General features: G+C 40.0%; 1 protein-coding gene across 7 annotated transcripts in view; it reads right to left on the minus strand.

Moving 5' to 3' along the window:
• Window positions 1–23,637, minus strand: part of col12a1b (collagen, type XII, alpha 1b) — a 150,291-nt gene that overhangs the window by 66,735 nt on the left and 59,919 nt on the right. For 5 of the 7 annotated variants that reach the window (XM_028605437.1, XM_028605436.1, XM_028605438.1 and 2 more), the window contains 15 exons: window positions 23,139–23,278; window positions 21,313–21,445; window positions 21,187–21,204; window positions 19,320–19,459; window positions 15,074–15,203; window positions 14,228–14,367; window positions 12,737–12,866; window positions 11,750–11,889; window positions 11,511–11,640; window positions 10,606–10,745; window positions 8,496–8,625; window positions 7,353–7,492; window positions 4,719–4,848; window positions 3,105–3,244; window positions 2,328–2,457 (listed from right to left, as the gene is read on the minus strand). In XM_028605437.1, coding sequence (XP_028461238.1) covers window positions 2,328–2,457; window positions 3,105–3,244; window positions 4,719–4,848; window positions 7,353–7,492; window positions 8,496–8,625; window positions 10,606–10,745; window positions 11,511–11,640; window positions 11,750–11,889; window positions 12,737–12,866; window positions 14,228–14,367; window positions 15,074–15,203; window positions 19,320–19,459; window positions 21,187–21,204; window positions 21,313–21,445; window positions 23,139–23,278 — 1,911 coding nt within the window. The remainder of the gene's footprint in view (window positions 1–2,327; window positions 2,458–3,104; window positions 3,245–4,718; window positions 4,849–7,352; window positions 7,493–8,495; window positions 8,626–10,605; window positions 10,746–11,510; window positions 11,641–11,749; window positions 11,890–12,736; window positions 12,867–14,227; window positions 14,368–15,073; window positions 15,204–19,319; window positions 19,460–21,186; window positions 21,205–21,312; window positions 21,446–23,138; window positions 23,279–23,637) is intronic. The other 2 variants (XM_028605440.1, XM_028605443.1) reach the window with 1 other exon arrangement.

The raw sequence follows: 23,637 nt of genomic DNA on the forward strand, positions 1-23,637 counted from the left end.
GATTTATATATTCCAGCTATGCTGTTAGGAATACATCAATTAAGATTTCTATAAAAGGTTAAAAACATGATCACAATCTCCTGGTTAAAGACTAAACCTCCAAATACGGAGCTACGGAGCAAAGGAGTCACAGTGGTTTAGTTCAGGGCATTCTGGTTGTCTACAGGTTCCTCCGAACCCCACAACCCAAGAGGCATATTATTATTTTTTTTCTTTTTAAATCACCAAAATTACATCATTTATCGGAGCCCAGAAACTGTAAAAACTGAAATTATTGTCGGACTTCCAAATTTCCGTGAACGTGTGACGAACGCTTCTGTCAGGAAAAGTAACCAAATCTAAGCTTAAAATCGTGATATTTCATCAAAACGACTTTATGCTACATGTCTCAAAAATAAACCGTCAGCGCCATGAGTGACTTGGCTGATACCAACAGTCGTACTGAACTGCAGCTACAACTACACCGAGCAGAGAGGACAAGCGAGGTTGGATGTAGAGTGATTGAGGGTTAATTGTAAGCATCATCTTGTGGAGCTGTCCAACCTCGCCTGATATGAAGAGCGTCTCTGAGAAGCAAGCAGTGGAGCTACATCATACAGCAAATGCCACATATTTAAGGAGTGAGATGAATGGGAACAGTTTTTTTTTTTTTTTTAGGAGAGACAGGAACATGTTGTCCTTTGTGATCCTTCAATGACAATAAAGGCATTCATTCATTCATTCATTCATTTATTCATTCAAACAGTCATCCAGAGGCTGTGATTCATTTGCCACCGGTTATGTGGCGGCAAGAAGCTTAACACATCGCTAACAAATGTCTGGTTCCAGCATTGGCCGGGGAATCTTCGTTGTATGTCATGCCCTATCTTTCTGTCCACATTTGTATTGTCAGCTTTCTTCTGAACTGTCAATGCAGTTGTTATGCAGAGATGGGCCATACCCCAACTATGTACCTAAGATTAATAGCACAAGTTGTTTTGTTTCTGATTAATTTTCTATTTTTTTCTGTTCTCTGTGGATCTCATCTCCTCTGTGAGTCACAATAAAAACCAAATAAATTATGCAAACATCAATTGCATGAAAAGAATAATGGGAGTTTCATAGTTGTGTAGTCTTGCAAGAAAACATCAGCTCTTTGGATGTCGCATAGTCCTCAAATGCACCAACTGGGAGAGATTTCCCGGACCAGTTCAAACTGTTTAGCATCCTTTGGAAAGGGATGCACAGTTTTAAAAACTTGGACTTCCAGGACAGTGAACAATGGGTACATTTAATTTCCCTTAACTGCATCCACATTTCCTCACTTGTATATTTTGATTCCTAGTCTCTCCCACTGACAACACAAGGAAAGATTTTCTATCTTTCCTCTCAGGCATCATCTGACACGACAGGCAAAGATCAATCTAATGAGAGAATCAGCATGTACAAAGTGTCCTCATCACATGAAATCCCACCAATAGGACCATATCGACATTTCAAACTAATGCCAGCACTCTGCTTTTCTTTACCTAACTGAGATCCCACTGGTTAACAGTTTAGAATGACCATCAATGTTGCGTTTCAACAGGAAACGCATCACTTTAATGAGGTAAAGACATTTTTTTTTTTTTTTTTTTTTACATTCTTTAATGGCCCAGAACCGGTATGATCCTTTCAGAGCAGCAGAGATTAATCAATTAATCGAATAGTTGTCAACTATTGAATTAATCGCCAACTATTTAGATAATCGACTGATTAGTTTGAGTAATTTCTTCTTCAATTTCTCTGATGTAAGCTTTGTTAAATGTGAATATGTTCTAGTTTCTTCTCTCCTCTGTGACAGTAAACTGAATATCTTTGAGTTGTGGACAAAACGAGACATTTGAGGACGTCATCTTGGACTTTTTGGGAAACACCGATTTTCTGACATTTTTTTATAGACCAAACAACTAATCCTATAATCGAGGAAAAGATCCACATATTGGTGTTAAACGATAATAATCATTAGTTTCAGCCCTAGATCCTTTAAAGTTGTATTTTATAGAATGAGTGGTAAGTAAATGTCTGCCTGTGAAGTGAGATGTCATAAGTCTGGAACAAACTAACTCTCAGTGTTTGCTCAGTCCTGCAGGGTGCACCAGATGCAGTAAAGATGCAGATACATTCCTGCCTTAGTCCTATCTGCTAAACTCCCATCTGACACAAACAATCCAACGGAGGCATAGTTTGAGATTTGATTATTTCACTCTCGTGCTTTCAGGAATGTGAGCTCTGTCCACTGTTGCGCTCATTGTGCGTCCACGTGGACGAGAGCTGAATGTCTTCGAATGTAAACGCGAGTCACTCACTTGTCTTTCCCTTCTCAGCCTGCCGAATGCCCTCCACGTCCGGGTACACGGGAACAACAGCCACATTGTAGACGGTGTCGGTGTCCAGGTTCCTCAGGATGGTGGTGGTGGTGCCTCCTGACACCTCCTCCTGTTTGGTGAAATGTTAAAACGGTAACAACTTAATACGATAATGGTGAGAATGTCTGAGTCCACAGTGTAGCGAACAGAAGTGGAGCCCTGCTGAAACCTTTCCAGGGTTCAATGTTAAGGTTTTTTTTCACTTGTGCGATCGGACAACAAAAAATAAAATTTACATGCCCTAAGTCAATTTTTACTGGCCCCAATACAATTCCTTCTTTTGAAAAACTTGAAAAAAAAAACAACGTAAAACAAAAAAAATACGTAAAAAAATGCATATAAAACAAAAATTCTACAAAAACGTCAAAACATTTTGAAAAAAAGTCAAATGTTGAAAGCATCAAGAGTGTAAATTTTCCCCCCGAAATTTTTTTCAAAAGCATTAAGCACCAACTCAATTCCTGATTGGTCAACGGCACATTCAAATCCAATCATCAAAAAGCATTCTCCGACGTCGGCAAGAGAACGATAACGGCATTTATGATACGATGATGCCTTCTGGGGGTGTTATATTTACTTGCCTGATGTGGCGTTTTGCTTGCCCCGGGCCATCGAGGCAACACTTATCGGTGTACCCTGCTTTCGAGGCCTGGATACAAAGTTATGACTCGGTCGGAAACTTGTAAGCACTCATCGTATAACGAAAACAGTGTGTACCATTTTTTCTTCTCCTCCTGGTTGGGCAGCGTAGAAGACTTTGTAGCTGCGGACGTTTCCCACCGCTGGATCCCAGCGGACCGTCAGGCTGCTGGTGGTCGGGTCGATGACCTGCAAGTTCTTCACTCCACCCAAAGGATCTATGGAGAAGCAATTACAGACAAAAGTGATTCATAGATTAATCTTCTAGGTCATTTACTAACATTGTGATGATTGTCTCCTCAAAGCACGGCCCCAGTTTATTCCATCTTTCCAGAGCTGCAAAGAAGAGTCGTTTAGTTGTCAGCTATTAAATTAAAGGTGCACTATGACTTCCTGCATGGTCACTTCTGTTGACGTTCCAAGTAAATTTCAAACAAAACAGAGCAAGCTCGCCCCTCCCCCCATGTTTCCGTAACTGTCATGCCTAACTGACTAACTGTAACTAATCCCCAACCATCTTGTCGGTGATTGGCTGGAATGTGGTTTGTTGTATTTTGGTGCCTATCCTGTGCCCCTAGTGTTTGTTTAACATTTACGACCCCTGGATTGTCTCCCGAGACCGGGCTTTTTCACAGTGTGTTCAGGGGGCAGGCAGCTAGCGGATCAAGGAGAGATGCCTACCATTTGAGACAAAAATGAAATTGTGCTGAAACCATGCAGGAACTCATAGTGCACCTTTAATCGCCAACTATTTTAATAATTGATTTGATTATAATGTTTATGACACGTTCATGACAGTGTCATGTCACTCTTATGTAGATACCTTCAAGTAAAGTGTTACCGGATCTTTTTCAGAAAACATGGCAAAGGAAGTTTTACACTGTATTTTCAAAGAGTCCTTGCTAAATACAATAAATTTACTGTTGAAATGTTGAAGATATTTAATAGTTGAAAGGATATTTAATGTGTCATTAATCAGACGCGAATAAACAATCACATCCTGCTGATGTTTACGAACCTGACTGGTCGCAGATACTTTCTTTAAAACGAGAGTTAAGTGTCTTGTTGTTTGTGAAATGTTCTCATTTCTTTAAAGTCTTAAGTCGTCACTCTGGTTCTGCTGGTGAACCAAACATACCCAAAACATCTTTCACTTGGGCAAACAAATCTACGGCATCCCAATTAATGAAGACAGGACTTTTTATTAAATCATTTTATTTTACTTTGATGATTAAGGATGATTTGACTGTATCGTTTTTAGGTTAAATTTCTGGCTAACAGTGTCACGATTCCGGTGCCACATCACTAACATTTGTCCAATAGAAAAATGTATTTATAGCTGTTGAAGTTGTTTTGAAGAGGTCTCTAAAACTGACCTGCAAGAACTGCTCTATTTTTATGGTTTGGTCTTATTTCTTCTTGTTGTACTTACTTTTAATATTTTTAAGGCGCCCTGTCAAACTATAAGTCACGTCTTTGTTGTCTTTATTAGTTCATGGTGAGTTTAAGCTTTAGAGAGTTTAAGGTTTTTGGCCTATGTGGGTTATAAAGTTGTATTTTACTCTATTTTATTATTTTTCCACATCCAAAAGAAAAACACATTCATGAGTTCTGGCTTAGCGTTGTTCTTCTCTCAGGATCCAGGCCACTTCCTGCAGCTACAAATCGATCAACAGACTCATCTGAACTCACTTGTCTTCCCGTTTGCGGACTGTGACTTGCCCTCCATCTCGTGGTAGACTGGCACAACGGTCACAGTGTACTCGGTGTTGGGCTCCAGTTTCTTCAGGACGGTGGAGGTGGTGGTCCCAGACACCTGGTCCTGGTCGCGGAGAGAGGAAACAACTTTGAACTCGGTGAACTCTAAGAATTGGGACAACTCTTAGAAAAAGAAAAGAGAGGTTTTGGCAGACGCAGAAAGACTCTCAGACTGAACAATGTCACAGTTTAATGTGTTGTGAGCCTAGTTTTCTTGGATGCAGCTTTAACCGTCTTTGTGCAGCTCAGTAACAGGAACAGTAGAAGCTCGGAGATAAAGGCGGATTTAAGCAGAATGCTTCCACTGTCCTGGGACAGTCTGGGCCTTCGAGCAAAGCACCAAACTGGCAAAAAGAAGGAGAGCATGCAAATTTAATATTTATCCATTTAATCCAATAGTATGTCCTGCAATCTGCCAGTGAGCTGAGATAACTCCAGTTGTTTCCAAACCAAATCATCTCATTTCATTACTGGAACCAAGTGACATAATCTTGAGGGTAATGAAATGGACCCCCTTGAGACATTGTCACTGCTTCATAGAATACGGTTGAAACTGCCGTGGAGATGAGTTTAACCATCCCACAATACTCTCAAATGTTTCCCATTAGATGTGAGTCAATGTAAAACAACATTATTCTGTGGTTTTCATCTTTTGATAACGTTATATTGCTCTTTTTCCAGGACAGAAAAAAAGAAAGAAAGTTCTTGCATGAAACTGCTTTGGAAACAAGTGTTATCATGTCACGCCACTGGCTTTTCTCCACTAGTGTTGAGGGAATTTGAATTTGAGGCCAAAAGTGAGACTAAGCTATTTGCTTACACAGTACAGAAGAAGAATAACATGTCCCCATTCAATCAGAGAACATGGGAGCAGAGCGGACATAAACAGCCAGACAACTTCTCCAGAACAGTAAAATTCAGTAGCAGTCTGGTCCTACACTCCAGAAAATAAAGGTTTTATACATTGTATGGTCAAACCTAATGTTACAGTGACTATCAGCTCTTAGACTGATTTTAAATTTGGTTTATTTAACTCATTTTTTTCACCTTAAGTAGCTTTAAGGTTAGAAGCATTAATAGTCAGTGGTGCCGCTGTATAAATGCAGAATCTCTGGTAAAGTTGGGTCCTTTAATTAAGCATGCAACACAGAGGCTTCTAAAAACAACACATTATTCACAGTGGACTAACGGCCCAAAGAATCCACAATTAAAGACAGATTCAGTTACAATAATACAAAATAAATAACTGTCAGTTACAGAGGGACAGAGAGAGAGGATTTTAAATAAAGGTTTATTCTGACTGCCACTGAACAATTTTTTCTTTATGAGAGCTAAAATGCCTCAAAGTGGCAAAATAAACATATCTCATTTCACATTCCAGGCAGTCATAAAACCAAGATACTAATGGGGCATGGATGAAGTTTTCAGCTTTTGGTAAAAACCCAACATCTGGAACAGGCAAAGCCTTACAGTTACAGAAAACTGGCTGAGTTCTGCCCACTATGCTGCCATTAAGTACAGTTGTTTCGATACCAATACCAGTATCGGAAATGCCTCCGATACTGCCTAAAATGCTGGTATCGATATCAGTATGTGAGCCTATGCCCCGATGCGATACCGGGTAATTTGGCACTGAAAAAAAATCTACTCTAAAGTAGTTTATTTATCTTCTATTTCTGTTATGACTGACTGTCAAAGTAGATAATAAAAGAAAGTTCTTTGGTATTCATTCTCTGTAACCTAGGCCAGGTCATACGAACAATAGTCTGGATCGACGAGTAAATGACGAGTTCATTTACTGGATAGTCGGTGGAACAACCTTCCCTCACATTGCAAAACTGGTTCGCTTCGAGAAACAACAAACTTCGAGCTAGCAAGCTACACGCTAAAAAATTTCAGGTTTTAATGAAAATTTGGATCGTGCAACAAGGCACGCCTGCTTGGTTCTTTCGGTAAATGATTGTAAAGATTTACAAAGAATATGTTTAGGTAATTTCCTCTCTAACTGGGACGTTTTGGGATTGATTGGTGGGATTGGTGGGATTGCTGTGGACGAAGTACACACAGAGATACACTGGTAAGAGCTAATGAGGTTTAACCATGTATCAGCTAATTTAAATAGCTCACGTTACTCGATTGTGTCAACAGTTAACTTCTATTTAATATTGTATGTGGTGTTTTCTTTTGCGGGATGCAAATGTTCCACCAAAACAAGTTCCTTCCCGAGACTATTTAGCAGAGCCACCGTAGCTGCGGCCGGAACTTAGTGCCATCCAAGACGATTGTGATTGGTTAAGAGAAAGGCAAACAAACTAAAACGTGTTTTTCTCCTATTCAGGAGTGTTTGTGTAAAGAGGCTACTGTAACCTAAGCCAGGTCATACGAACAATGATAGCAATCACATAACGCACTGGTATTGGATCATGCTTGGTATCGGCCGATATGAAAGTTCAGGTATTGGGAAGGAAAGAATGGTGCTGATCATCTCTACCATTAAATACCAACTTATGAAAAGTGTTGAACCTGGTGACATACTATTTACGGAGTCGTAACCAGATGCAGACTTACCACATCCTGCTCTCCTCCGGCAGTGGGCACCCAGATCACGATGTACTCGCGTACGTTTCCCTCCGCGGCGTCCCAGCGGACGTTCAGGGTGCTGGTGGTGGGATCGGTAACCTTCAGGTTTCTCGCAAAACCCAGTGGCTCTGAGCAGAGACACCAAACAGGAAGACGGATTCAGCGCTTGGATCGGAGCGTCGCACAGCTGCTGTCTAGTCAGTGGTTACTGGAGTCCAGGGGGCAGTTTGTCCAGATGTTGGACGGCAAAGAAAATGGTTCTTCTCTGGCTTATTTTTCTTTAGGTTAGTGAGACTGATGCTGTTGAATACTGTGTTGCACATCTCTTGAATGCACCGTTTTCATTAGTGTCACTTGGGCCTCTTTGTGAAACCAGTAGAAATCACTGTTCCTGACAATCTCAAGGGATTTTATTTGATGTTGCCCACTTGACACTGCCCACTTTCCAAGTGATGAAATTGTTCTCAATCAATCTGTTGGCTGTGTGCTGCTACGATGTTTGATGTTTTGTGCCTTTAATTATGTTTTGTGCCTTTTTGTTGAACCTCCAACTGCAAATCAAATTTCCCCTTGAGGGACAATAAAGAACTCTGAACTGAACTGAACTCTGAACTGAACAACTGGGAAGCTATCAACACAATAGCACAATAGCAATGATGTCTGTTGGTAGCAATGTTGGTCGCACAAGGCAAAATATATCTAACTAACATTTTCATCAACTAGGAAAGGCTATGTTTACTACACAAAATGTATGGTGTCAGAAAATCTGAAACATTTAAAGTTATTAATATCAAAATTAAAGTTGAATTTGCAGTTAGAATACATTTAGCTGAAATAGCCACCCTCAGGACAACCTGTCCATTTTTAGCTCCACTTATGCTAAGGTTCAAAGAATAGCTACCTTTAGTATGTCTCTTTGTTTCCCTCTTTTTCTGTCTCTTTTTCTTTGCGATTGTCCTTTGACTTTTTAGTAGCCTTCAACTGTTCCTCAGTAAGATTTAGAGAGTAAATGATGTGTTTAATGATCTCTTGGAGACTCAGGTGCTTTTCATTGAGGTTCATTGAAACCCTCAAACCTGAATAAAATCTTAAATACCAAACAACCAATAGCACGTGACCACAGATACTCACTTGTCTTCCCTTCGTCGGTCAGGCTGGGTCCGTCTCCCTCTGCGTAGACGGGGACCACAGTGACGGTGTAGCGGGTGTCCGGCAGAAGCTTGTCTAGGACCGTTGTGGTGGTGCTCTCCGACACTTGCTCCTGCAAAGGCACAGTGAGTGAATCAAAATAGAGTTCCCCGCGCATCTTCCAGCAGCATGCAGCTAAATCTCTCTCAGGACAGAGAACTTCCAAGAGAACAACCTGTTCTCACTCCCAACTCGTAGAATACGGACGTTTGGGCAGTGGCTGTCAGCGTCAGATACATCGGAAAAAGGGCCCTTCGGCGTGTGTGTAGAACGCACCGGGGAGAGCAGCAGCTACGCGGAGCTTGAAGATGACGGAGCATTAAGAGCGGCTACGGTAGCGAGTAGTATGAAAGCCCGAAAATCCGCATAGGGAGGTTGGTAGGGGGGATGGATTGGTCAAACAACACAGGACACCGGGGATCGTGTCCCGCATGTCACGTTTCCTAAACCCAACTGTCCCGTTCTTCTTTACCTAAACCCAACTGTCCCGTTCTTCTTTATCTAAACCCAACTGTCCTGTTCTTCTTTTCCTAAACCCAACCATCCTGTTCTTCTTTTCCTAAACCCAACTGTCCTGTTCTTCTTTTCCTAAACCCAACTGTCCCATTGTTGTCCCGCGTGTCACGGAAACGTAAGCCCACCCACGACCTTAAATGTAACCTAATTGTGTCAAAAGTGATGCCAATAGTCCTGACCAAGCGCGTTTAGATAAAGCGCGTTTTGATATGACGCTAAAGGAGACTTTTAGCGTCAATGACAACGCCAAAGGCACCTGACCAAGCGTCCGTATTTTACACGATGGGAGTGAGAATGTGTTGCAGAGAAGAACACTGATTGATTTGCAGCCTTTAATCTTGCAAACAGACCAACGTTACGACAGCACTGTATCAGAGTCAAACACACACTGAACTAAAGACCCTGCCGAACTGCCCTTTACCAAGAGGCTAAATTTCCGCCAGTGACTGACCTTTGACCCGCAGCGGGTGGAAAGACAAACCTTCCTCTCGAGGATCAGCAGAGTGTCAAGAAGACTTCACACTTCACACTTGTGATTAAATTGCTGTTGAACTGCTTTTTTAGTGCTGAAGTTCCAAATATTTTGTGAAAATATTCAAAAACTTCTTATTTTGCTCTAAAATTACAATAACTTCACGTCGTTTTAGGACAGAACAGCTTCTTAAAACAGTATTTAGAGCATCATAGGATTTCACACTAAAACCCGTTAACCACATTAAAAACTGTTTATATTTCCAAATAATTTAACACACACACTTATTTAGAAAGATATATTGAACTTATCTTTTGTGAATAATTGCTTACAAACATGACAGTAAAACCTGTAAGAGGATTTAAAAATAAAAGGTTATAGAACTTTTATAACAAAATTACATATATAAGGAACTGTTTTGTAAAAATTGTGAAAACCTTTGTTTTTATGGTTGATTTTTTTCCATTTCCTGTATTAAAACTGGGAGATTTTACAAATGTAATCATGAATCAAACTAACTAAAACAAATCCAGTTATTCCAGGATGTGCATTGATTGTTGTTCATTGTTCAAACTCCTCTGGCAAAGGCGTTCAAACTTCCCCTGTAGAATTGACTTTGACGTACTAATAGGGGGTAACAGTTATGTCATCGGCAGAGACAAATGAAGCATTTCTGAACATCCGAGCAGCCAAATCGTCAGTCAGCTGTGATTTCACGGCTCTTTACAGCCTGAACGAGCGTTTCATTAACTGGATTTACACGTACTTATTCTCTACAAGCTGCTCCAGAAAACATAAACCCCACATTTTCAACGATGACGGATGCCCTCTTGCCAAAGGATTTAGGCGCTATTGTGCGGCATGATGGGATTACCCTGTCAAAAAGGCATGACATCACTAAATCCCTGTTGAGCGCTTTGATAGTTTGGTTTCTTTTGAAGAATTCAATAAAGTCTAAAAGGTTTTTCTAATTAACTTCTGCAGCGAAACCTGTTACATTTCAAAGTGTGGTTCTTGTTTCTTATACAAAATATTTTCTATTAAAGGGAACAAAGAGGATCTTACCACAATCTCCAGTCCTCCATCCACAGGTTTGTAGATCACTTTGTAGCCCTGAACGTTTCCATCGGCAGGATTCCAGGTCACAGTGAGAGTGGTGATGGTTGGGTTGGTCACCTTCATGTTGCCCACTCCAGCCAAAGGCACTGCGAGCGGGAAAATCATTGTTATTAAACTTTAAATCAATCAACATGTATTCATTTAGCCCTTTGCAGCAACCAGCAGGTATCCAAAGTACTTTATATGAAGTCACAACAATAAAGGTAACACTTTACTTGAAGGTATCTACATAAGAGTGACAAGACACTGTCATGAACTCATGACACATGAAACCTAACCATAACCATAACTTGTCGTGACAAAAACGGAATGACACTTACTAAATGAAGCATTATGTCATAAACATTTATAACGAATGTTTATGACACGTTCATGACAGTGTCATGTCACTCTTATGTAGATACCTTCAAGTAAAGTGTAACCCAGTAAAACATAACATAGAGTAAAATCAGAAAAAGAATACATAAAAGCAGGATGAAAGCGCAATCACCTGACAGTAGGGGTGCACGATTCAGAAAATGCCATGATTTCAAAATCGATTTTCGATTCAAAAACGATTCTCGATTAAAAAATGTATTCACACTATGTAAATCTAGTTACTTTCCCATGTTATTGGAGTAGACATACAATTATAAAAAAATAAAATTAAAATTTTAAATATGAATCAATTTTTGGAATTCTATGAATCGATTTTGAATCGGTAGAGCTTGAATCGCGATTCGAATGTGAATCGATTTTTTTGCACACCCCTACCTGACAGTTTGTACCTCAACGTTGGAACTTCTAAAACCTGCAATGACCTTTTGTTTTAAATCCCTTTTGAACCACTGAACAGTCCCACGGTAACTTACACGTCTTTCCGTCCTCTGACTGGCGTTTCCCCTCCCTGGCTGGGTAGACGGGTAACACTGACACTGTGTACGCCGTGTCGGGCATCAAGTTCCTGAGAATGATGGAGGTGGTGCCGGTAGGAAATTGCTCCTGTTTATAGAGATTCATAATAATAATAAAAAAGTAATTTAGATGCTTAGTTAATCCCCGAGCTGGCTGCATGATCTGTTTTTGTCAGGCGGGTGTGAAAGAGTCTCACCATCTCCTCTCGGCCACCAGCCACCGGCACAAAGAAGACCTTGTAGAGGCGAACGGCTCCCTCAGCTGGGTCCCAGTTCACAGTCAGAGAGGTCATGGTGGGGTCCGTCACCCTCAGGTTCTTCACTCCTCCCAGGGGCCCTAAACAAGAGCACAGGTCAGGCTGCTGATAAGGTTTTAAGACCAGCATCTGTTATTTCAATATTTTGAGAGGATATCAATCTGTTGTGTTTTAATCCTGACTGAATTATGTTTAACCCTCGTGTTGTCTTCCCGTCGACCATGTAACTTTTTTGTTTTTCTGGGTCAATAATAAAAATGTTAACTTTTTTTCCCCAATGTTTTTGAAGCTTTCCCGGCTTTTTTTTTTTTTTGTCACTTCTCTATGTTTTTTATCACTTTGCCCGACATTTTTGTCACTTTTTCAGATGTCTTTCTTGATTCTTCCTCCACTTTTTATTTAAGTTTTTATTATTTTTTCAAATGCTATAAAATTGAATTAAACACCCAAATTCAATTAAGTAGTCAATTGATCATATATTTTACTTGTGAAGAGTGTTGTAGGAAACCATCCACGTTATTTGTTTTGACAATGTGGTTGACAGAAACCCAAATTTCTGACATAGAAACTTTATGAAAATGGGTCAAATTTGACAGGAGGTTTAACAGTTGTTCATGTGCCATCTATAGACCTAATCACAACGTTTGTTTACAATAACATCCCGGTAGAAAACCCATGCATCCCGTAGATACAATTTACCAGCGCAGAGCAAAACAGGGCCAAGGGCCTATTTAACACCGGCTGATATGTTGTTGTTACACAGAAAAAAATTGATCACTGAGTACATTTTAACTTCATCTTTTACTCAGACTGAAGACTGAATGAGGAATTTCATCTTTATTTAAACATTTCAGTAAAATGTATGTTTATCTGTATGGGGAAATTGAAATGGCTTCCACTTCTGTGCAGGTCAGTGTTGAGTCTTACTTGTCTTTCCATTCTCAGACATGGTCTTTCCCTCTCGGCCAGCGTAAACCGGAACCAGAGAGACGGTGTAGAGGGTGTCGGGCTGCAGGCTGCGCAGAGTGGTGCTGGTTGTGCTTGCAGACACTGTTTCCTGAGTTCAACAACAAATTACACAAATCAGCTGCTTTTCGAAACCCAGACAAAGAAACAAGCATGCAACTAGAAATAGGCTGTCTTTTTATAAAGTACTTGAAAGCAATACTTTAGTGAAAGTATCTTACCACAAAATGACTTTGGTAGAAGTTAAAATCTCCTTTTAGAATATTACTTGAGTAAAAGTATCTGATATTTACTGAACTGAAGTATCAAAAGTACATTTTTCTAATATTAAATGTATTTAAGTATTACAAGTAAAAGTAAAAAAAACAACAACATTTGATTATGAACTATAAGTAACGTTATCTTCATCACCACCCTGTCCACCACTGTCATCGTGGGTGTTCATCGTCTGTTACCATGGCGGCAGAGCATGCACCAGGTGATTCCATGACACTATCATAATTATGCTTCCTCCTCTTCTTCATTAGTTTTGGCCTAACATAGTATGTTGTTTTTTCGCCGCTTGGCAACAAACGGTCATTACGCTACCAACTGGAATGGAGCGTGCTTTAACTTGCAATCTAGGAGCAATGATTCGACAAACCTGCTTTTTTTCAAGTGTAACAAATTTGGGTTACACTTTACTTGACGGTATCTACATAAGAGTGACATGACACTGTCATGAACGTGTCATAAACATTATAAACAAGTCATAAAGGTTTATGACATAACGCTTAAGTGTCATTCGGTTTTTGTCATGACAAGTTAGGGTTAGGTTTCATGTGTCATGACTGTGTCATGTGTTCATGACAGTGTCATGTCACTCTTATGTAGATACCTTCAAGTAAAGTGTAACCCAAATTTCTTCAGATTTTATTTTGTAGTGACGAGTAACTAAGATGCTAAGGGGAAATAGTAGAGTAAAAGTAAACATTTCCTGAGAATATAAATAAAGAAGTAAAGTAGAGATATATGTGAAAATTCTAATTAAGTACAATACATTACAACACTGGAAATGACTATAGAAGGTTGTTTAGGATGCTTAGCACCAGCAGCTGTCAGTTAACCCCCAAACTGTCCACTTAAATTATAATCCAACAGAAACAGACTGGTTGCAGCGGCAGTTTTGACAAAGCAGGATAAACACATTAGCCAAATGAAAACTGCTCAATAAATTAGCTGATATTAACATGCATTAATAAAGCAAAGGTGTGGTGGTTTTGGCACATGATAAGAAAGAGAAAAAACATAACATAACTTTCATGATGAAGCACATTTTTGAGTCTAGAGGAGCATTAAGGATTTAAAAGTGCCGGACGTGTTCAGACACATGGGCGAGTGCTTTAGCTTCGAGTTCAACGCTGCACAGTGCCAGCCGACACAAATTGGATGGGGGGGTCCTACCAGTCCTACCATGCTCTCAGCTCCTCCGGCGGCCGGGACATAAATTATTTTGTACTCCTTCACTCGGCCCTCGGCGGGCTCCCATCGCACGTTCAGGGTGGTCATGGTGGGGTTCAACACCTGCAGGTTCCTCACTCCACCCAGAGGCTCTGAGGCAGCAGAAACACACAGTTCATTAGCAGCGAGTCTCTTTATTTACTCCACTTACTGAACTCCACTGAAGTACCAGTAATTTATCTTTTAGCACATTCTCTACTTTTTACAGCACTATATCTTTCTCAAAGCTGCAGTATTGGGGTTATTTTGCAGGTAGTCTTTATATTCAACATGAAATAAGTTCATAAAATATCGCCATTAAAATATGCTTCTTTACGTTCTTCCTTGCTACTTTTGTTACTACTGTTTCTTTGCTCTGTGATTTTTCAGATAATCCAACTGGTGTTTTAAGAGTTCATTTACGTTAAAAACTGAAATTCCCACAGCCTGTAAAGGCACACTTGAAATCCTTAAGTATATCTGAAAACCTCTTAATTTGAAGACATATGGTTTTAAGTGACATCTAAAGATCTTTTCAGACCAAATGATAATAATTTAAATGTCAATTTAAAGATGTGAACCCATTTATCTCCATATGTCTATCCACAGCCAATCCAAAACGTTTGTATTTCGCAGTGCAAGTTTTTTTTTTTCAGCAGCTGGTTTGATTTCTGCAAATTTGATGTCTGATGTTGATACATTAACTTAAACATATGCTTTACTTTTCCACTGGTATGACTACTTCCTTCGCCACTGTGAGATACAGAAGTAGTCTGCAGCACAGTGACAACTATTTTCTTTGTGAGGTCCGACTCTTACTGGTTTGTCCTTCGCCACTGATGTCTTTGCTGAGGCCCGTGGGGTACACGGCGGCCACGGTGACGGAGTACAGCGTGTCGGGCTCCAGCTTCGGCAGGATGACAGTGGTCTTCTTCCCTCCAACCTGCGTCTGTTCACAGGAAACGTGTCAGCGAGTGAGACTTACTGGCGGAGACAGAAACGTTTTCTCTTCACAGCGACACAGCAGTTTATCAAAGTGGCTGACGCACGAACAAGACCGACGCAGCCAATAGACACGTCTCTGGCAGTGAGTCATGCGTCGGGCTCATCCATGGGTTCCCACGGTCCTACGTTCCCAGGGAAGTGTGTCTCTTGTTATAAACTAACATTGTAAGAGTTTGGTAAGGGGCTATTTTCACAGTTCAAATTGCAAAATATGAGCACTTTAAAGTTTTTCTGCCATTGCCAATGTTTAAAAGATCTAAATACTTCATCCACTTCTGGTCATTAAATACAAGAACAAAAATATATGAAATCCTGTATCAAAAGTGAAACGAGCAGAAAAGACTCTAATCTACAAAATAGCTGAGAGAAGCATCTTAATGTCCCTAAATGTGTAATCACTTATCCCTGCCGTCATCGCTCCATCTTCCAAAAGCTAAACTGAAACTCTAAAATGCATACGAACTCGCAGTGTGTCATGTTTTGGATGCCGAGCCGCTGTTTCTGAGGACACGAGGTCAGCAAAGTATCTACATTATTTACACATGAGTACGTAAAGTATTTCTCTGGTAGGGAATCCAAGCAGGCCTTTGGGAAATCCTGAGCAAACAGCTCGGCAGTATATCATGAAATTGATCCCACACTGTAAACACATTCATAGAGGGTGTAAACAGTTTGCCTGGTAGCCAAGAGAGAAATGGCAGAGGCTATAGCGTAACATTTGCATCAGTATTTTAGGTATTTGGCTCCTGTGGAAAGTTTTGTGTACGAGAAGATCTTTTAATCGTGAGGTAACTGAGCTGCTCATTTCATGACACTGTATTCATCCAGAAGAATTTTAACAACAAATGAAAGAATTTATTTATGCTTTTGTTGTATTTTATTGTATTTATGTAAAAAAAAAAGATTCCCCACAAATTAAAGAAGAAAAAACTTTTACTTCATTGTTTAATTGACTGACTACAACAAGACATTGTTTTACTGTAACCTGAAGTGATCTTTAATTTTCTTGCACCAGGAAAACAACAACTATTAAATGTGTTGTTGGACCATAAGTCACCGGTTAAATCCATTCTGAAAAGGGCGTTGTAACTTCTGATTTGAAAGTAAAATATGTATTTATTTTACTTTCATCAGAGTTTAAGTGATTTTTCTGAGGTTGATTATTATTAATTTCATCAAACAAACAGGAGGAAATAGTGCATTTGTTGGGGACTATTTTCAGCGGCGGATTAATCCACATTTGGTGCTGTAGTGAGTGTTTGTGGCAGCAGGACGGTGTGTGTGTGGGATTGAGTCAGAATAAACTACAGTATGTGGGTGGATACACAAATCGTTTTTCACCTCTGTTACCATTTCAAGATAGGGCATTTCCTCGGTGGAGGTCTGCGCTGTCCGAGAGCCCTTCTAGTTTTTTTTTTATCTCTGTGGGTGTCCAGTATGATTTATTTCACTGTGAGTTACAGGAAGACCACCTCAGTCTACAGCTATCATTCTTCTTGACTGTAAATATTCACTATTTTCAGTAATAGAGCTTATATTATTAGGACAGATCTGGACCTAAGATAACAGTAGTTTTTCATTTTATTTGCACAATTCCCAAGATGGGAATTTACTATTTTTCTACATTTTTCAAAGCAGTGAGGAAACCCGGAGTTCATCCTGAACAAACAAACATCCTGTCTGGTTTCATATGACAAATGTGGAAAAACAGCAAGGCTGCAGACGACAACCTGACACCAGATGCTCTGAGTCTCCTGTTGTGCACATCTGACCTACGCCGTGAAGGGGATCAGAGATCCATTAGACGCATTCGTACCGCTGACATCATGATTCCACCCTGACACTTTGTTTGGGGGAACACTGTCATAACATCTCAGAGACACAATACAAATCTGTAACTCACTGAAATTCTTTTCATACAGCCCATAGTTTCCTTTAAAGTAATTTCCAGGCGCTAATCACTGTTGAGTCACCGTGCAGGAATGCGAGCTTGGCGGGCCGATTGCGGGACTCCTCTAACTGCGAGATGCTGTCATCAACCAAACGACAAATTTTGGACAACGGAGCTCAGAATGGTGAGCTCCTTCAGGACAACTTGGTGGATCTCAGGAGGCGAGAGACGAGCGACTTTACATCCAACTCGTACTGTAAATGCAATGTCTTTGGCAACATCTGTTCCCTGATTTATTGAATGTTTTGTTGTTCAACATCTCTACTGTGACTTGATAATGAAGATGATAATGATCATCATCATCAAGTCACAGAGATGTGTGAGGATGATGTCAAATCACAGTCCATTAATCAAGGGATTTTGCTTTTCATGTACTGTAACTGAGATCCAGAGTGGCTCTGGGCCGATCCAATAGTTTTAAACTTCAACAGAGTACCCGCCTTCGAGGAAGTTAACACTTGTCAATGGAGAGTGGCCAGACTCTCTGGACAAATGAAATGTACCAGAGACTGGTAGGACCAGGCTAGTGGACTAGAGTCTGGTAGGACCAGGCTAGTGTACCAGAGTCTGGTAGGACCAGGCTAGTGGACCAGAGTCTGGTAGGACCAGGCTAATGGACCAGAGTCTGGTAGGACCAGGCTAATGGACCAGAGGCTGGTAGGACCAGGCTATTAATTTGGTTGTTTGTTAGGTAAAATCTTGTCTGGAACATGTTTTAGATCTTGTTTTGTGAAAGTTGTGTTTTCTTCTGCATTTGTTGAAGAAATTTCTTGTTTTTACCTATTAAGCAAACACACTCCAGTTTTCTTTCACTTTTAAACATTTGAATATCTAGCCAACATAAAAGTCCATGAATCCCTGAAAGTGGAGGTTTCACACAGCGTAAAAACTACTCGGTCTTAAAAATAGGTGCCTTAAGTTTACTTTAAGATTACTGCTGATACTTGTGAATAAATTCCAGTGCAGGACTTTTTTGGTACTTAAATAAAGGGAGTTTTCCATCACTGGTGCCTTACAGATACATACAAGAAAAATGTATTTTTGTCTTTTGTCAGTGTTAGCTCTAAATATCTCAAACATGGCTTATAAAAATGCATGCGGACGACACAGTGTTTACCTTTATATCATTTTACCTCCTGCACCGGTAGAGTTTTACGGCTTTTTTTTCCATTTTGGAGATCCTGAAAGTATATCTCTAGAGGGTAGGAAGACTTCCCATCATTTCAAACAGTTCATAATTGATTTGTTTCTATATGTGCGCTGGGGCTTGTATTGCAAACTCTTCCGACAGATTTAAAGCTCCCCATCACATTGAGATATCCATCGGTTTGTCATAAAGCAGCTAAAGCCCGTTGGAAATGTTCCCGGTAGTCAAAAAGCACCACCGCACCCCAAGAAGAGTTGAACAAAACCTCACTTTGAAAACCATCAGGAAAATCCACCCTAAAAAGGAATTTAGTCATATTGTTCCTCTAATCCTGCACAAACAGATAATACCCAGTGTCCGTCCACAGCCATGTGCTAATGGAACAGAGGGATTTCTTTCCTGGTAAACCTAAAATTATACAAAATTGTTCTTGAACTGAAGCCAATCTGGATGTAAAAACTTAGATAAACATTTTAGAAATCTCTGCAGTCACTCTATTGTTCAATGTCATTGGAGCAGCTCCAGCTTTTGTCTTTGGATAAAATGGTGTGTGTGTGTGTGTGTGTGTGTGTGTGTGTGTGTGTGTGTGTGTGTGTGTGTGTGTGTGTGTGTGTGTGTGTGTGTGTGTGTAGGCGGAAAGTATTTTATGTTAAAGCTGCTAGAAAAGAATGTTTTATTGAGTTTAAATCAAATATACTGCCTTTACGATTTTATTTTCCAGGAGACTCTGGTATATCTAAAATTAGGAATGCACAATATTGAAATTTTCCCAATAACTTTCATACAATCTATAAACCAATAGCTAAATTATTTTTTTGTTAGTTTTTCTCGACTTGTTTTTCTCGACACATTTTAACTTGTGCAAACAGGACATATCTACTGTGTTATGTATGCTGATGATAGCACTGTATTTGTATCTAAAAATGTTGTTTTAAATACCATAAAATTAGCAGTGAACTTACTGAGAGAGGCTCGCCTCCAGTGGCGGACTTGTAAGTGATCTTGTAGTTCTGGACATTGCCGGGGGCGGGGTCCCACTTCACCGTCAGTGTGGAGGTGGTGGCGTTAAAAACCCTCAGGTTTCGAGGAGGCTCAGCAGGCACTGGGGGCATACAGGGAAATCCAATTAGATAAACAGAAAGATCAGTTGTGTTGGATTAGCAATGGTGAGGATGATGATGGTGATGCTTCCACAATCTCACAGGTCACAAAAGCTGGAAGGGTCAATTTGAGGATGGGAGCAGCAAAACAGGAGCAGCAGTATGAAGCTGTTCAGAGCAGAGCTGGAGGTCAATTACTTTGAATTTAAATCTGGTATCTCAATAGTTCAATCTGTTAACATCAGTAACTATTGAGCTGTTTTTTTTCTAATTACAGTTAGTGCCGAGTGTGCCTGCAAATTGCAGAATGTCCCTTCAGCTTTGGGATATACATATGTCAATAGTTGGCAAACTTATTACTCAAAGGTCCGCATCTAATTTTTATTCAAAAACAAAGGTCTGGAACAATTAGCGATAACAAAATAACTTTAAAGCAACACACATTCAAGTTGAGCACCGAGTTTTCCTTGTCAACTTTTGTACCAATACCCGTACGGATCAACTTTGGTCCGATACATCACTATTGTATACGTTCAACGTCACTAATATAATAAATAAGTAGAAAATGTTACACTTGTAACGGATTTTATTTATAACACGAGGTATGGCCTGGGTCAGAAATTGACTTACCATTTGGCCCGGATACGGACCTTGGTCCAGACTTTGAGAAGCCCTGACATACGTGGTTTGATATAACAAATGTTGGTATTGAACCAAATACATTTCGATAGGCCCTATAGCCTATCCAAATTTTGGAATTCTAACAAATGTTCATTTAAAAGTTCACTGAGCTTCAACCCTACAGCAGAAACACTGTGCAATAAAGCAACAACATGCAACAGCATTAATGTGACGACTGAGGTGAGCACTGATGAATGATGATTTGATGACATGACGTTACGATGTGAGATGAATCAAACTGTGACAACAGAAAAGTTACGATGACAAAATGGTTAAGGATGGGGGGAAAAAAAACAAAATGATTGATGGTGGAATTAAAACAATCATTCACATGGATGGAGGTTTGTGCAGGACGACATGTTACAGGTTTACATTAAACCCCTTTTTTCATTAAAAACCCTAAATCTACGTTCACACCACAATCTACTGCATTTTTACTTGGAAGCAAATGACAAATGACATGAAACATTTGAAAATGTAATATCCAGCTATACATGATGTTTGTTTATGCCACGTGACGAAAACAGAGAATCTTCATGTCCAGTGTTAAGATAAGATTTATTTATCTGGAAGAAAATCCTTGTGCCCAAAACAAAAATGTACGTAGCGATACGTTTGTCCAGCCTCATGCAATTGTCTTGATAACCGCTAGTGTGTTTTAAATGTTCAATGTTAAAACAAAACTCAACGTGTCGGAATAAGATTTTGCTTTTTAACCAACAGATATAAGTGTTTGTTGTCTTCTTCATGGTCTGGTATTATTCATCTAAGCCTAAAGTTAAGTTGCTTTCTGATGCAACAAAATGATTAAAAGGTAAAAAGGCAGCCGTGACCAAAGTTTCTTTATTTGCAGAAAATCAACAAACATCTGTCTACTTGTGTTGCTTGTGGTGTGAACGCTCAATGAAACACTGAAATGCACATTCATGCAGTTAAGAAAGAAAAAGTGTGTTTATGTCAACACTGTCTCTTATGGTCCACATTAAAATTCCACACAAAATCATGAACAATACAATGAAAAGGAACCTGTCCTTCTCATATGACATACCATCCGGAGCCTTTAACACTAGGAAGAGATGTTGAGAAAACAACAACATTATTATTTGAATGTCAAGTGAATTCTGTGAGTGTAAAATGTTTTTTTGGGAGCTGATAGAGCAACATGGGTGCTTACATGTACGCTCGCTTCCAATCAGGTCCTCGCTCTCCGACTCATCGGGGTAGATGGCCGTGACGGTGACGGAGTACTCTGTGTCGGGGTCCAGGTTCTGCAGGACGTGGGAGGTTTCATCGCTATTCATGATGGCCTGGAGACGGAGACAGAACGAGAAGAATAAAAGAGGTGTGTTAACAGTATCTTATGTTATGGTAGTAGGACATCATAAACTATATTTTTTCATGCAGTTGGAGACCCTTTGTAGTTTGCCCAAAGAAAGAAAGAAAGCAAGAAATCCTCAGCAATTAAAAATTGCGGGAACTCGCAAAAACTGCGGTTTGATGAAAAAGTGAAAAAAAAGTGATTCCCCCAACACCCTGCTTTTCGAGGATGTTGAAAATGGCTGCTCTTGTGTGAAGTAAACGCAACATTTTTCAACTTTCTGCTAAGATATATGTGCATTGAATTATGCGATCACATAATCACGTTTTTCTGAAGGGACTGTTCAATTTACAGAAGTCACTCAAACACTATGGATGGTAAACTATCAAACAGCAAACTACAAGCTTGTACTTTTTGTTGGAGAAGTTGGAGCCTTAGAAACTAAAACTTGGCAGCTTGTTTTTTAGGGACATTGATTTACATGTATTTTCTATTGATTCAGTGTATGTGAATGACAACTTCCTGCTTCCTCTCACAGAAATAATAGTCATTTTGTTTTTAAAAAGATGTGCAACCCTTGATTGAAATCCTTGACTGATAAACACGGAAAATAGAGTTTAAACTAAATCTCATGCTGCAGTGCGTTTCATTTACACCCAAGACGAGAAGCATTTCGCAGCAACCAATAAACCAATAAAGAAAGGTCAATCATTTTAAATTTGGAGCTGAACTAAGACTGCAATGAACAACTTGGTATGGATTTCATTCACACATGTTTGTGTTGAAGTGTATGCTGGGTGGGGGAGCAAAAACAAACTTGGAGGGCCAAAATATCACAAGAAGAAAACAAAGAGAGCATTATTGTTGCCTCAGCTGAACTGGATTTTTTACTTAAGTCTTGGCGAACACAATAACTGGGTTTTGTGAGGCATATCAGTTTAAGGGACCTGTGAAACCACAACGGATCATTCTTGTCTTGTATTCTTTTTTACGTCAGTAATAAGAAAATTTGTGGATGACAGTTTTACAGAACAACTGTTTCATTTAAACAAAACCATACCCAGTTTCATAATCGTAACTTCACCGACCCATTCTACGTGTTAGAGAGGCTGGACTATTAGGAGAAGGTAGGCGGTATAGTTTTGGACAAGAACAGAAAGTCGGAGCAGTACCTGAACTCAGAGGAATAAAATACTGAGGCTGCAGGCAAAAACCTTCATCATTGGTTGAGGCAACTCAAACCAGATGTTTAGTGTCACTGCAGACAGACGGTGCTGCCCAAGCAAAGCTCATTTGCATAATTCAAGACACAGAACTTGACTGGAGAGTTTATCCAGCTGCTCAAGATGCATTTTAGATGACAAAGAGAAAAGTAAAGAGGACAAAACAAATCCAGATACAATCTGGATTCAAGTCCAGATGCCAGATGTCTTGTCTTAGCTCTGTAAGATTAAACTCTTCTAAAAACCTTTCGAAAACATGTCTTTGTCCACCTCAGTTTCTTCCCCAGAATTACAAAAACTAAATATAAAATATGAAAAATATTGTTTATTTTTTTGGTCTTGAACAAAAGTCTTGCTGGTCTGGTCTTTGTCTTGACTCTGTTATTCCGAAAGGCTGCATTTGAATTCAGACTGTAGCTAACACAGTAAAAATACCCATAGCCATACTGGCTAACTTACAAACTGGGGGTTGCCTTCGCCCTTCTTGTTCCAGCCGATGCGGTAGAGGGACACGTCCGGGGCCCCGTGCTCCCACGTGGCTCTGAACGAGGTCTGGGTCACCTCAGAGAACTGCAGGTTCTTGGGGGCAGGAACAACATCTGTCCATACAGACAGAAACAAGAGGGAGGAAGGATATGTTGGTGATTACGAGGAGGTCTGAGAGATGAGACAACATCATATGAAGGCTATTTACTGTAGCTGACTGCACTGTGTAGGACAACGTGTGTGTGTGTGTGTGTGTGTGTGTGTGTGTGTGTGTGTGTGTGTGTGTGTGTGTGTGTGTGTGTGTGTGTGTGTGTGTGTGTGTGTGTGTGTGTGTGTGTGTGCGTGCGTGTGTGTGTGTGTGGTCTTGTAGCGCTATTTTTGCAAGGACCAGATTTTTACCTTGACAGTGAGGACATATTGCTATTTGGCCCTCACTTCTTAAATACTTGGTTTAAGGTGAAGGTTGGAGTAT

This window comes from Perca flavescens, chromosome 18 (assembly GCF_004354835.1).
Source record: "Perca flavescens isolate YP-PL-M2 chromosome 18, PFLA_1.0, whole genome shotgun sequence".
In the NCBI taxonomy this organism is placed as follows: Eukaryota; Metazoa; Chordata; class Actinopteri; order Perciformes; family Percidae; genus Perca; species Perca flavescens.